The 14,419-nt window shown below is 45.6% G+C and overlaps 1 protein-coding gene across 1 annotated transcript; it reads right to left on the reverse strand.

The window, feature by feature from the left end:
- Positions 1–5,777: 5,777 nt before the first annotated feature.
- On the reverse strand, positions 5,778–8,048 carry TMEM271 (transmembrane protein 271). Its single transcript, XM_057426481.1, has one exon. The coding sequence runs from the start codon at positions 7,988–7,990 to the stop codon at positions 6,869–6,871; it is 1,122 nt and encodes a 373-aa protein (XP_057282464.1). The 5' UTR covers positions 7,991–8,048; the 3' UTR covers positions 5,778–6,868.
- Positions 8,049–14,419: the final 6,371 nt, after the last annotated feature.

Consider the following 14,419-nt stretch of genomic DNA (forward strand, 5'->3'; position numbering starts at 1 on the left):
GCAGCTATCTGCTCCCAGTTTGTTGAGAGGAGCACCCTTCTGTTCCATTCAGCATAACAAACCATATTTCTTAGCAACAGTTTCACAAAGTGGTGTATCTATATTTCTTTCCTTCTGATTATTATCTTTTCCCCAGTATATAATTTTCTCAATGCTGCAGTCTTCTTTGGCGGTAGTAATTTTTCAGTTACTAGTAATTTTGACTGCTCAGGTCAGCGGGTACTGCTTCTGGAATTAACATGGCTCTTGATTTTATATACCAACACAAAAAAAAAAAGGAGAAAAAAGGAAAGATTTGGAGACTGAGTAGTTTGCAACACTCGCATACAATTTAGATGATCTGTATGAGCTGGTAGCTTCTGGGTCATTCAGGAAAAGGTAGGTATTCTAAAATGCAACAAAGTAGAAATTTCTTGGTGGCCCTCTCCTTTCTAGTGCAAGCCTGACCTCTTGGTAGGTAGGTCTTTCCCATGTTTCTAGGAGCTGTTTGGCCTAGAGCTAGAAAGTTGAGCCTCTACTCGGTTCCACAGCTAACAATCCCTTGAATGAGAACATTCATTTTTATCTTGAATACATGGCAGTTACATACACCTTAAGACTGTATGTAGCTCATCCAATATCCATGACTGTCTGGTTGCCTGGGACCGGATATCATAATCTAGAAGTTTCTTTTCTATAGTAAAACTTTATTCTGTCGCCTCTTCCATTTATGAGGAAATGGCAGAATTTGGATAATGGTATATAAGGCCCCAACCACACCACATGCCAAATCCCTTACATGAACAAGGGAATAGGAATTGGTGTATAGGAACTGGTGGTACTCTGTAATTTGTAGGAAAGGTCTACTCAATTTCCTTAAATGTAACAACTTAAGTGTCTGGACATTTCACTGTGTATTTTTGTGACATGAGCTTTCATTTAAAATGTAGAATCTGCGAGGAAAAGAAAATTCTGAAGGAACCTTCTCTAAACCCAAGTATTAGATTTCCAAAAATATATGCCTGGAAAATAATCCTTTTAGTTCTTACAGGTATCCTCCCATGACCAGATCCAGTGTCTTAATATAAAACCAATGAATGTTTTGGAATGTGTAGTCTTCTGAACCCACCAAGAGTATGACAGTAAGCTTTTTCTCCTCCTACACTTCACTTTTATCCTCTGCTAACAATGGCCACGGAGACCAACTACTGAGGATGCTTGTAGTCTTTAGTAGGTGTTTAATCCTTATGTGCTGTAGTGAAACAGATTATCCTTTTGCAAAGACCATGAAATGAACTTCCTGATATCCCCAGTAGACAGAACAATGCCAGTAGAAATCCAGAAGTGAAACACTATGGACTTCTGCTAGATTGTATCGTGACTGGATAGTTTCACTCAGGACATTGAATTTTCTTACCTGGTTTTGAGTCAGAGCCATTTTGTATGTGGGCTGTTTGTTTTGTTTTGTTTTGTTTTCACTGGAAGTGTTTGCTTCCATAAAACTTATGGAGGTCTTCCAGGTATCTAAAACTCAGTAAGTGAAAGAGTAGCAGTCTGCAGTGTCATCTCCACTCCTGCCTCAGGGCGAACTCAGTGAAGTTTAAGGCAGCTGGATCTGAAGAAGGAATGAAAGATGACATCAGTTGCTGGTTTGTTTTTTTTTCCTCTGTAAAGGAAAATACACTTTTCTTAGGACAGTCTTATGGGCTTCTTAAATGACTTGATCTTCAGTCTGAGATGATCTAGGATGGCATCATGGTGACCTACCTATAAACTTCAGCAGAACTTCACCAGGTGCCTGAATATTGGGTAAAAAGTACATAGCACAGCTGGCCTGCAGAAAGTAAAGCAGTGATTTTAATCAATTTTTTAGAACACCAATTTATGGATTTCGCTGTTAGGAAGTTATGCAGGGGAGGAGTTCCAGAGATAATAGAAAGAACTGCTGTAATAGAACATACAAACTCCCTGCACCCAACTTAAACTCTCAGATTTCTTCTGGCTACTTTGTTTGGGCAGTGCCTCCTTTTGGGTAGGAAACTGTACACCGAATTGCTGCAACATGCGCTTGAGGATTTTTTCCCCAGCATGACATCAGCCTACGGGCTTCATTTTACCTGCTGAACTGTTATTAGATCAGGTGTTACACTGATTCTGGAACATATACTAAGCACTGGTTATATGCCATTAAGTACTGAGAGGTAATGAAGAAATCTAAAAACTGGACAGTAACCATAAGGTTAGAGTTACTCACCCTTATGCATTTAATTAGAAATATCAGCCTGAGTTAAGGAGGGGTAACTTTTATCACATTTAAAGAGTGCCATAATACGAAATTAACAGAGCTAGATTTTTACTAATTGTATTTATCTAAAATATTGGGAAATCCTGTAACTCAGAAATATTTTACTTACAGAAACTGACTCGACTTCATAGTAAAACTTGGAATTTTATGTCAAGGTTCCACTTGTACAAGTTGCAAATTCCTGAAAAACACATTTTTATAATAAAAGTGCTAATTAAATCCCTAGTTTTAGTTGTACTATTAAACATCCATCTAAGACAATGAAGAATATGAAATGAAGAGCATTAGGCTTTTTCTTATAGGATATGCTGTGCTTTAAAATGTATTTTATTGATCCTAAAATTACAAGATCAATTACTGACATTTTCTTGAGGATCAATCTCAGATTAAATGCCAAAATGAAGAAAAGGTTTTCATATGTACTATGTCCAAAAGCAGAAACAGATTGCCATACTCATGTGAACATTCAGAAACCTTTTCTGATGATTAAACAGTATGTCTGAAATATATCTAAGTTATACCAGCCACCATAGCGCTTTTTGGTGAACCAAAGAAGTCCTACAGTGAAATCAAACTTTTGAGTAAAATCTGTACTACTTTAATCCAATTTCCTTCTAACATCCTTTTTTCCCCTGTTTTTAGATTCATATATATTCTGTCTGTCAATTACAATGCAAAGTCTAAGTAACAGATTTAAGCAAGAATGTTTGAGTGTGAAAATAATTAATGTGAATTGCTAATAGGCTGGTGGGAATATGTTTTTCCACATGAAGGGAGCATGTTGCATCAAAGACTGCAGACTTGATTTTCCACCATTTCATCCCTTGACTAACTGCTATTACCTGCAAAAGGGATGGGAAAGCTGGGAACAGTCTGCTAGCAAATCAGTACTCTGCTGTGACCAAAACAGCAGTATTGCATCTGTTCTTTCCTCTCTTTGAACAGATGCAAGTAATGCTCTAAGCAAACTGAAACAACAAGCTACGGGGCAAAAAGCAGTCTTGTTATTTCAGCTAAGCAAAATGGAGATTTGATAGCACATACACGATGTTTCTCTTCCATGCTCCCTGGTTTTGCTACTTAAGGCATAAGCCTTGCAGTTAACATCGTCCAGTGACATGAATCGATCAGGCTTGCATTTGCCTTGACAATCATGTGATGGGGCATGGAAAATAAAGGGACAGTATGAATCCTCTCAGGCAAGTAACCTAAGCTCCAATGCTTCCCACACCAGCCTATTTTCAATTTTGTCACAGTACGGTTTATACACTCTAACATTACTGCTCAGAAGACAGAGTGATGATTCAGGTTTACTAAAAATGGCTTCACAATACTGCAATTATGCCTGTGAAGCTTCATCTTGAATCATGTATTTATAAGTTTCTTCTCACTGAGAAATAAATACGTGTGGTGTTTTATCAGAAAAGTTAGTCACCAGATACCTGAAACACTTGTATACCATCTTTAAGAAAACACGGCTTGTTCAGTCAATTTGCTGTCAATTTATATTTTTTTTCCATTTTTTTTTTTAAATATGTATAATACCATAGGTGACCTCCCTTAATACTGCTGTCCATACAAATAAATAACTGAGAACTAATATGCCACTGCTGCATCCTGTCATGCCAGAAGATCCACATTACTTTAAAGATTATTTAGAGTAGGTACCCAGACCCACTGAAGTCAATGAAATGATGCCTACTGGCTTCTGTGGGAGTCCAACTTGAACATTATTCTGGCAATCTGTCCACCACTAAATTAAACTACTATGGGACATAAAAGCCCAAATGAAGAAAAAGCAGAAATTCAGGAACTAAAAGTGAACCACAAATAAATGTCCTAATTCAATAGCATTCTGAGCAGACTTAAATAAAACACACACTTACACACGTGCATACACAACCAAATATATATAAAAAAAAAAGTTATGAATTCAACAATCTTAAAAATTTATAGTTTAAAATTGTTTACATTTAAACAATTGAGTATAATAGGTAGCTTTCTTGACTTTCCATTTATTTCCCTGAGCACTGATCTTTGGAACATCTGGAGTTTCAGAACTGTCTAGTTCATGATTCCTAAAATAGTTATCTTAAGTAAAACACTGTCTTTTTATGTCAAAAATCAATTCCTTAAGTAAAATCAAGATACAGCTTCCATGAACTACAATGTATATAGCCAATCTTCTTAAAGCCAACAACTATTATTACACTTCTGTGTCTGTATTTAGGCACCCAGCTGGCCTGTTTTCCAAAATCACCCTGCAGCCTAGCAGTTTCCGTTAAACTCAGTACAGGGTACTATGCTGTCTCATTAACTCCTCTAATTGGAGACTTACATGAGAACTTTTGCCTCCTTGCTTTAGTTATTCATTTTGCAAATTCCCCTGTACGAACAATACAGTACGTTACAGGATTAGTTTTGTGCCTAAGTTAGTATTAAAGGTAAAGTCTTCAGGACTTCCCAGTCACTTCCCTGTAAAGGGTTAAGGAAATGCATCTGCAGAGAGCCAGCATAAAACCTATCTTCAGTACTAAAATGGGACTTAGCTAGGGCATATGTTTTAGGCTGACGTTCTGCACAAGAAATCTGTTGGCCAGAAAGAGCTGTGTCTTAAATTTCTGCTATTTAGAACTACTTGGCAAATTGGCAATGCTGCTTTTAACTGTCTCCTCTAGATTAGAGCTTTGACTGTGAGCTTCACAGACTTCACTTTGCAATTTTAAGACTTCTCAGGCATTCTGCATTTTAGATTATACAGAGTGTGCAAGTCAAAACACTTTAGAAAACAAAACAGTGCAGAGATTTTAATATTTTTGGGCTAAACTCTCCTCTATCCAATTCTAAGGCTGTAAATTACGTCAGTCTCTCTGAAGCTAAAAATTTAAATATGATTTTCCGTCGACCACAGAAACACACTGTAACTTTTCACTCCCTTCACTCTCTCTGCCTCTGGATAACCGATACACTGGCATTATGCAGCAGGCTCCAAACACAAGATTAACAGAAAGGGAAAGGTTATTTTGTAATACTTCATTTCAGTATGCTGTAATTGGGGGAGGGGATACTGAACCAAAAGCAACCTGAAAATTTGCTTTTGGTTCTTTGTGGAACATGAAATTAAGCCTTTACTTATTCTTGAATGATGTGATGAAATATGCCGTATCTCTTCCCTTTAAGTAGCACTTTCCTGCACTAGCAGTTACTGGCATTCCACAGCAGAATCCAAAAGGATTTGGCAGTTTTTCCCTTTGCATATAGCTTTTTCAATACCTCTAAACTAAGAAAGAGTTAACAGCATACCATCCCATTATTTCACCATACCACCCTCCCTTTCAGGAATTAAAGTGACCATTAAAAAAAAAAAAAAGAAGAGGAAGAAAATACTTGCTTTGTTATAGGAGTATTAAATATTGTTTTGAAACTCATTTGGAAGATGTCTTCCAAGATGGTTTATCTTTTTGTTGTTGTTGTTGTTTTTGTTGTTGTTGGGTTGTTGTTTTTTTTTCCTTTAAAACTGACCATTGCACCAGTTAAGGCTGTTTTACAATACATATATTTCAAATAAAACTTTTAATATTCAAGCTTACCAGATTGATGAATTGTAACAGGTAAAATGGAACTCATTACAAGGTAAACCATGTAGTTGTACAAAATAGAATTAAACCCTTCACCTGTGTAAAACAAAAATAAATCCTGCCTTGCATTAAAAACACAGAACCTGTTTACAAAAAGGAATGTGTATGACATTTGGACTTCCTTTTAACTGCCATATCCTAGCAACATCTCAGTTGTGTTAGTAAAGGAACTAATCATCGATTTTAAACTGCAGTGAATTTACCAAACATTTTCACTATAGACTTCTGAAAGCTTTTACAGTAAGAAGTTATCAACAAAAGCAGGCACATTAGTGTACAAAAACGTTGATTTTTTTTTTCCTGTTTCTTTTTCAAAGTGCAGGTTTTTCTCAATGTGCATCTTACAAGACCAATGAATGTTTTAACTCACTAAATCTTAAAACAGAACTCAATTCTCCCAAGGAGTAGTGTAAACGTTAAAGATCCCCAATACATCTCTAGTAAACGTGACACAAATGTCTCTGCGTTGTTTAGAAATTTAGCTCTTTTGAGAGGTAAAGAAGCTTCATGACGCCTTTTCCTTACACTGGCTGGTTATCATAAATGGGTAACTCTGGACTGCTAAAGCTGGAGACTGATGAATCACTTTGAAGGGAACTAAACTTGGCTACGGAGGAGAGGCAGCGGGAGGAACCAACCCTTCGGCGCTTCTTGCGCAGCCTTCGGAAAATTCAGCCGCCGGCGGACGGAGGGGCCGGTGGGACGGAGTGGGGAGAAGGAAGAGGACAGCAGGGAGGGAGAGGGGAGAAGCTTCCGCAGAGCCAGAGGCACGGCGGCACCTGCCCAAGACCCGTCCCGTCGGTGGTGCGATGGCCGTCCCCGGGCCCCGCGTCTGAGAGGAGCTGGCGGACCCGCTCCCGGTCCGTTCCGCCGCCCGGTCCCGCTCCGGCTGCCACAGAGAGCCAAGGGCCGGGCTGGCAGTAAGGGGTCCCGCCGGCGGTGGGCGCTAGGTGCCGTGGGCGCAGGGCTCCCTGGGGTAGATCTCCTCGTAGGCCGGCGGCTGCTCGCTGGGCAGCGGGTAGCAATAGGGGTAGGAGGCGTTGAGCTCGGGGTCCATGGGCGAGTAGCCAGGAAGCTCGACGGAGGGATGCCCGCCGCAGTGCACCTCCACGCCAGCCTCGTCGAAGACGTGGAAGACGCCCACGTTGATGTACGACACGGCCTGGAAGGGGCAATCCCCGGGGCTGAGCTCGGGCTCGCCGCCGGAGAAGAGGGAGCCCTGGCTGTGGCGGGGCGCCCGCCGCCCGCCACCGCCACCGCCGCCGCCGCAGGGGCCGCCCCGCCGCCGCCGCCGCCTCCCGCTTGCCGCCGCTGCAGCCGCTGGGGCCGCTCGACGCCGGCGCCTCCGGCGTCCGCGCTGCTGCGAGGCCTTATAGTTTTTGACGAGGAGCAGGTTAAGCAGGCCCAGGAGGCACTCCAGCGCGTTGAAGACGGTGGAGAGCACCAAGCCTTGCTGGTAGTCCCGGAGCTTCTGGCAGCGGAGCGCCACGGCAGAGCCGTCGGGGACCGCTGGGCCGCTCCGCGGGCGGGCCGCGCCGCCGGTCTGAAGCAGACAGTAGTGCGAGTACTTCCTCTCCACCAGCGACACGGTGTCGCCGTCGATGACGGCGCCGGCGAAGGCGCTCAGCACGCCCAGCATGAACACCAGCACCCCCAGCAGCAGGAAGTTCTGCCGCCCCCCGGGCGGCGCCTTCTCCACTGGCCCCGACGGTGCGGCCGCCGCCTCCCCCCCGCCGGTGCCGCCTCCCGCCGGGTCCGGGTCCCCGGCCGGGTCCGAGGCCAGAGCCGGGGTCAGGGCCGGTGCAGCGGCTGGGGCTGGAGCCGGTGCCGCGGGTGCCTCGTCGGGCGGACGACAGCAGAGCAGCGCAGCGGCGAGCAGCGAGAGTCCGGCGGCCAGCAGCAGCCCCGAGTAGAAGGCTCCGGCGGCGGTGCCCAGGCGGAAGGGCTCGCCCTTCAGCTCGGAGCCCAGCGAGAAACACTTGAGGCCCACGGCGGCGGCGCTGAGGGCGCAGGCGAGCAGGAGGCAGCTGGAGAGCGCGGCGCAGGCTCCCCGCACGCTCCACTTCATCCTCCGCGCCGCCGCCGCCGCCGCCTCCCCGCCGCCCGCCTCATCCTCCTTCCGCGGCCCCCCCTGGCCCCGCAGCGGCGGCGGCGGCGCGGCGCGGCGCGGCCATGCGACCGCGGCGCTCCCCGACGGGGCGGCTGGGCTCCGCTTCGCTCCGCACGGCAGGCAGCCGCCGGCCGCAGTGAGCCGGGCGCGGCGAGCTCACACGCTCCCCCCACCGCCTCCCGGCCGCCGCCGCCTCCTCGTCCCCGCCCGCCCTCTCTTATCGCGGCGGCTGCGGGGAGGCGATTAATTATGGATGGAGCCGCGGCGGGCGGGGGGACGCCGGGGAAAGGGGGCGGCCCGTCGGCCCAACACGGCGACCCCCAGCTCAGCCCATCTCGTCCGGGGGGAAGGGGGGGGGGGGGGGGGGCAAGGCCGAAATCCCAGCCCCTCCCCTCGTGGCACGGGGGTACCGCAGGCCGCCCCCGGGACGGCTCCCCTCCGGGAAGCAGAGGCAGTTCGGACGGGGGGTGGCAGGGTCTGCAACCTCCCACTTGTTTCGATGCGGAATGCTGCCTCCCGCCCTCCCTCCCTCCATCTCTCTCCGATCAATCAATTTACTTGTCTATTTATTTATTTAGCTCTTGCTCTTGCTAGAGCCATCGTGCATCCCTGTCAGTGTGCTGCGATGTGCCGGCGGCTCTGATGCAGCGGAGCAAGCCCTCCGCGTCTGCGGCGGACCCCTCACCCCTCTCTGCTGTGTGCTCTGTCGGCGAGCCCCGTTGCGGAGCTTCCGCCAGGGCCACTCACTCCCCTCTGCGGGCAGCGGGGGTCGGCGGCAACTGCGCCCCCGGAACCTCCCATCCGGGAGCGCCTGCAGCCCGGGCAGCGGGGAGCCGGTGATACAGGGGTGGTTGCAACCTGGCACGGCACGGGGTGGCCAGTGGCTCAGCGGCGAGTACTCGGGATGGCTTCCCGAAGCAGCGATGGGAACCTCAGCCTAGGAAAGGAACAGCAGGATCCGTGACTGTGCCGGCAACCGCGATCCAGGCAGGGAGGGGGACCAGGGGAGGCTCTTCCTCTCCTTTTCCTTTTCCTTCCGGGAAGCTGGAGCCTCAAGCTCCCCCATTTTTCCCTTCTGCCGTGCGCACGCCAGCCTTGCTTGGTATTTTTAGCCGGCGCCGCTGATTAGCATTCAGGGGAGCAAGCAAGGAAGACGTTTTCCAAATCGTTTTCTCTTCCCTTCCTCACAGGGCGCCCCTATGTGTTGGCGGCAGGTGGTGTGTGTGGGAAGTGAGCTGGTGGTTGGCTTTCTCCAGGGATGTGACCCTGCTCCCACGGACTTGTGAGGCAGGCCCGTCAGCACCCCCCTCACCAGCCCCAGCACTGCTGCAGTCCTGGGCTGGGCTGGGCTTGGCAGCTGAGCACGGGTCTTTGCTGTAAGAGAGAGAGGTTCTCTGGTCCCTGTATGGGACAGTGACCCTTGTTGGGAAGCTATATACTGCCTGGAGTCCAGCCCTCCCCAGTGACACTGTCTAGAAGCATCAGTGGCTCCAACAGTGCCATCCTGCCCCTTGAGGCCACACGGAAAAGGGAATTATGCCCCCTGCCACATTTCACAAAGTGTCCATGGAGCACTTTGTGTGACGAAAGCCGGTAATCCTGGTAGTCCAGAGCTGGCTGACCAGTGGCTACCTGTTTGCTTTGCCAGGCTGTAGCTATGGCTGTGAGCTAGGGCCCTCCAGGAGGGAATGGATGGGCATTTCACCCACAGTCATCATCAGCTCTTCCTGTTACCAAGCTGGCCCTGGCTGGTGAGGACTGGGGTATGCACATCTGCTGATGTGGCCTTGTGAAGATTTTGCTGTAGGATCTGAAATTTTGTCTGTGCGTGTGCTGAGTGCTTAGACTGGTGAGGTATATCTTCAAAAGAGCTTGACCTGTGTCCTTATGATTCCTAAGAAGTAAATGCATAGAGGGCAAGTAAATGCGTAGAGGGCACACAGCATTTTACAGAATACAGCACCCATCTCCTGAAGTCTCTGTTTGGCTCTAAATGCTGCCTTGCAAGTACATGTGAACTCTCAATCCAGCTGCCAATCCAGAGGGCCCTGAAAGACAAGACTGTGTGTGGGGATGTGGACAGAAATAAGGTGTAGCTAGTGGGAGGTAAACACTTGATGAACTAATTATATATAGAATGTGCAAAGTGACACTGAAACTGACACACAATGTAAACTTACTTGCATGCAAAATGTATTGTGATTTGATTCATTTCGTTGTTACTATCAAGAGGTTAATCCTTCAAAAAGGATTAACTGTTTATTATGGATAGTTAGAACATTAACTTAGCAGTGAACAAACACAAAATTAAGAAGATATCTTAGCCTTTATACATCAAATTATTTATCAGCCTTTAACTGCCAGTGGTTAGGTTAGGAAAAGCAAACCTTCCACTGGGGGCAGATTGTTCCTTTATTGTAGAGTTTCTTGATGTTTCTTTGCTGTTTCCTGTTTTGGCAGCTGCTGTAAGGCAAGGTAAGGCTTCTCAGGCATGGTCCTTCACATGCTCCTACATCTGTCTCATTTCTTCAGTCATCCTCATCTTGAATGTCATCTTCTAAGGAAAGGACCCTCCTTTCCCTGTATTTGTGACGGGATACCACCCCTGAAAGCTGTGCGTTGTGAGAGGCCAGGCTGCTGCACAAGTTTGTAATTAGTAATTCTGCTGCACCTTTTTATTTCTCCTGTCAAGCAATTTGCTACTTTTAATCTCCAGATCTTACCTGTTTCTTCCCAGAACTACTCCCTGGCCTCAAAGCACCACGTTCAAAATGCAAGGCTGGAAGTTTCACTATCAACATGCTTCCCCACGTGTTCTTTATTACTTAGAAACCTCCCATGTTGCAGTGTCACTCTGAATTAGCACAACTTTTCATATGGTTATTTACAGCTTTGCACTCTGGCATATTTTCAGTAAGAGGATACTTTATAAACACACATGTACACATGCACGCAGAGTATGATATTAGCACACATCTTGCATGTTGATTTTCAACTGTCTTTGGATAAAATGTTTTTACATTTAACAGAAGACTATAAAATACCCTATCACATCTTTCTCTTACATGAATGATTAATTGATGATTGAATTGGAAATACTGTGAAACATGACTAACATATCATCCTAATAAAGGTCACTTGAGGGTTCTCTGGATCCCAATGTAAACTGCAGATCAACTCTGCCCTAGCTGACAGCCGCTCATGCTCATAGCTGATACATGTGTGTCTCATTGTTCAGCCAGTTCTGCCTGCTGAAAAAAAGCATGTCCATGTGCAACAAAAGATGACAGAACTTCAAGCCACTTGGCCACATTAGTCCCTCACTTAAATCAATCACTGAGGGTGAATTGGTCTGTCAGCCTCAGTTAATAGCAAAGCCAGAACCTGATGGAACTGTGCTGCTGACTATGAAGTATAGTAGATGCCATGTGTTTTGGGTCTCTGGGTGTTAGTTTTACCTTCAAGCTTTGTTAGACAGATTTTCCTTTTTAAATGCCCAAATCAAAATTTATTGAAGTTGTTTTCAAGGGATATTTTCGTGGACTTTGGAAGAGGTGTATAAAGTTTTGTGGGACAACACCAGCCTAGGACACGTGTTCCTAGCACTCTCCTCATGACCATAGAGTGACCTTAGTCATTTATGGACAAGTCCTGCCTCCAGAGAAGGCTAGGGAGCTTTGGTCCAAGGTTTTGTTTAGGTCATAGGGAGTTGAGTGGCTATGCTTTCTGGGTGCTAATTGAAAGTGGGCACTGTCATGACCAGTGGTACAAGCTTGCTTTGCAGCAAGGTGCAGATCGCCCTCAACTTTTTGTGGTGAGTCAGTGGCACAAGAGACGACAGAACTATTAATTATTGCTCTCCAGGCTGGAAGCTAAATTGTGTGTTTTAAAAGAGATGGAGATCTTCAGCTTATGCCACCAAAGTGCAAAGCGTTGTATTATTTTATTGTCTGCCTCTCCTCCCACGCTGAGTTTATGTTAAGATTACTTCAGTGCCAATTTGATAAATGGTAGTCATAGCTTTCACTATTCAGACATGATGGCTGTGTAACCTCCCATAACCTACTCTGTTGCGTACTACTGCAGCTTTTGTTTGTTTTTATAGGGGACATTATGGACTATAAAATGTTTACAAAAATGGTTTTACACATAGTTATGAATAATACATTAGAAATTTGAAACTCTGAAGGTAGAACCTATCACGTTTCTTTCCGGTCTTTCTTTTTCATTTGCAAGGTTCACAAGATGTTTCTGTGTGTTCGAGGCCTCCTGTTCTCCTACTTTCACAGTGGTTTATGTGGAAGACTCATCTCTGCAGGGAATCTATGGGAAGTACTTTAGGGAACACATGTTAGGATAGGCCCTACATCAGGCTAGAAGCCTGGAGCAAACTAGTGGCCAGACACTGGTGAAAACCCAAAGGTCTAAAGATGCTGCTCCAATGAGTAATATCTAAAATAGGAAGCAGAGAGGCTGAAAAGAATATGTAAGGAGCTAAGAAAGAAAAAGCAAACGCTATGGTAGAAGCTGGACAGGTGTAGCTACCTTGGCTGCTGTTAGCCTATGAGTTTTGGATTCAAGGAAGAAGAGTTTGAGAAATTGGGGTATTGACACAACAGGTAATTTACATTATGAGATCATGGGATAATTTAGGTTGGACAGGACCTTAAGGGGTGTCTAGTCTTACCTACTCAAAGCAGGGGCATCTCTTGGGTCAAATAAGGTTGCTTGTGGCCTTGTTCAGCCCATGTATCTAGTATCAGCAGCATTTGCCAGTGTTTGGTTAATCTGAGCAGTTCAACCAGTTTTCTAGAACTTGTTTGTTTCTTGGCTCTACTCCCTTTCTCTGGCTTCAGGTGATGTTAGGGCATCTGAGAAGCCCTTGTGGAGAGTCTTTATTACCCTTTTAGTTTAAATGTGCCAGGATATGAATGACAAAGAGTGGCTTCCTTGTGCAGTAGGATTTAATAATTTCAGTATCCTAATTAGTGGCAATTATGTGAGGAGCATTCTTTGTTTGCAGAGCTGTAGAATAGGACACAAGGTATTCTGAGGAGAGGCCAGATGTTTGCTGTGACATTTGTAAATCAGCTATTTGATATTATTTCATAAATTACTTGAACAAGGACATCCTTCCTTTGCTTATTTCACAAAATTGTTCTGTTATGACTGATTTGCAGATAATCCGCTTTATGATTTTCTAACTACTGTCCTAATGGTGGGACTTGGATAGTATTTTATTGAATAGGTTCTAGGAAACTGCTAAATTAATGATAAAAGATTTCTGAACACATTGCTAGCTAAAAGACACTCAAAATCCTTCTCTTCGGGCTTTCAGATTATTTTGAAGTGTGTTTCAGTTTAGTCTGCATACCTTATTCTTGATATCAGTGCTGTGCAATGTCTTAAATCTGACATATCTCTTAGATTCTAGTGAAGCTTTCAGCTCAGGACCCGAACAGCAATCATATACCTATGCAGAGATCTTGAAAATTCCTTATGTTGATGCTACCTTGTCTTAGAGGAGTCTATTCTCGGAAGATACTTTACTTCAGAATTTTAAAGTTTCCCATGCATCTTAAGTATATTTTATCCAATGACTGTTTCATGTCAGGGGCACAACCTGCTCTTGAAGGTGGTAGGGACTGAAAGTCATCTTCTAGTGAGCGCCCTCTTAAACTTTTTGTGTGCTCTTTTTTAGCCAAAACAACCTTGAATTTTCTATAAAAAGAAATTGTAAGGCAGGAGTGCAAGGGGAGAGTAGGACCCCACTCACCAGAATTGCAATACTGGGAAAATATGCCTTAGGATCCCCTCTGATCCCAATAATATGAGAATCATTCTCCTGTCTGTGGCTGCCCTTTAGTAATAAGGGTGTGATGAGAAGGTGCATTGTGAATTCTTCATCTGACTGCATGTTGGGAAGGAATAATCTGGCTTGGTCCTTGAAAGCAAAAACTGTGGTGAGCCTGCCTTCGTGGTAGGGGATTTTTCCTACACAGATCTGCAGCCTGGGAAGTACCTCCCTGCTGCCTGAAGGCTTGGTGCAGTGAGCCCTGGTTTCTGCTCTGTCTTGGTGACAAAACTGCTGTCCTAGCTGCCTGTCATGCCATGTCCCTCTAAGAGGTCTCTGGCCCTAGCTCAGCTGCTTATCTGATCTTTCCCTAGCTTGTTATTGCACGTGATGCCCATCAAAATGCATCCTTTTTCATGTCAGTTGGGAACACTTAGGGAGGTGTAGATTAGCGAGTGGTGAGCAATGGATCCAACAGATCTGAAGAAGCAGCAGCTGATAGAGCAGGGACACACTGTTCTTTTCACACATGGCAGCAGCTGCTGGGGGGAGTTGACTCTCCAAGGAGGGCCAGGCTCATTGAAAACACAGCA

The sequence above is a fragment of the Pezoporus wallicus genome, unplaced genomic scaffold (genome assembly GCF_028554395.1).
Source record: "Pezoporus wallicus isolate ANWC-B61680 ecotype Strahan unplaced genomic scaffold, APGP_CSIRO_Pwel_v1 contig_5116, whole genome shotgun sequence".
Classification (NCBI taxonomy): domain Eukaryota; kingdom Metazoa; phylum Chordata; class Aves; order Psittaciformes; family Psittacidae; genus Pezoporus; species Pezoporus wallicus.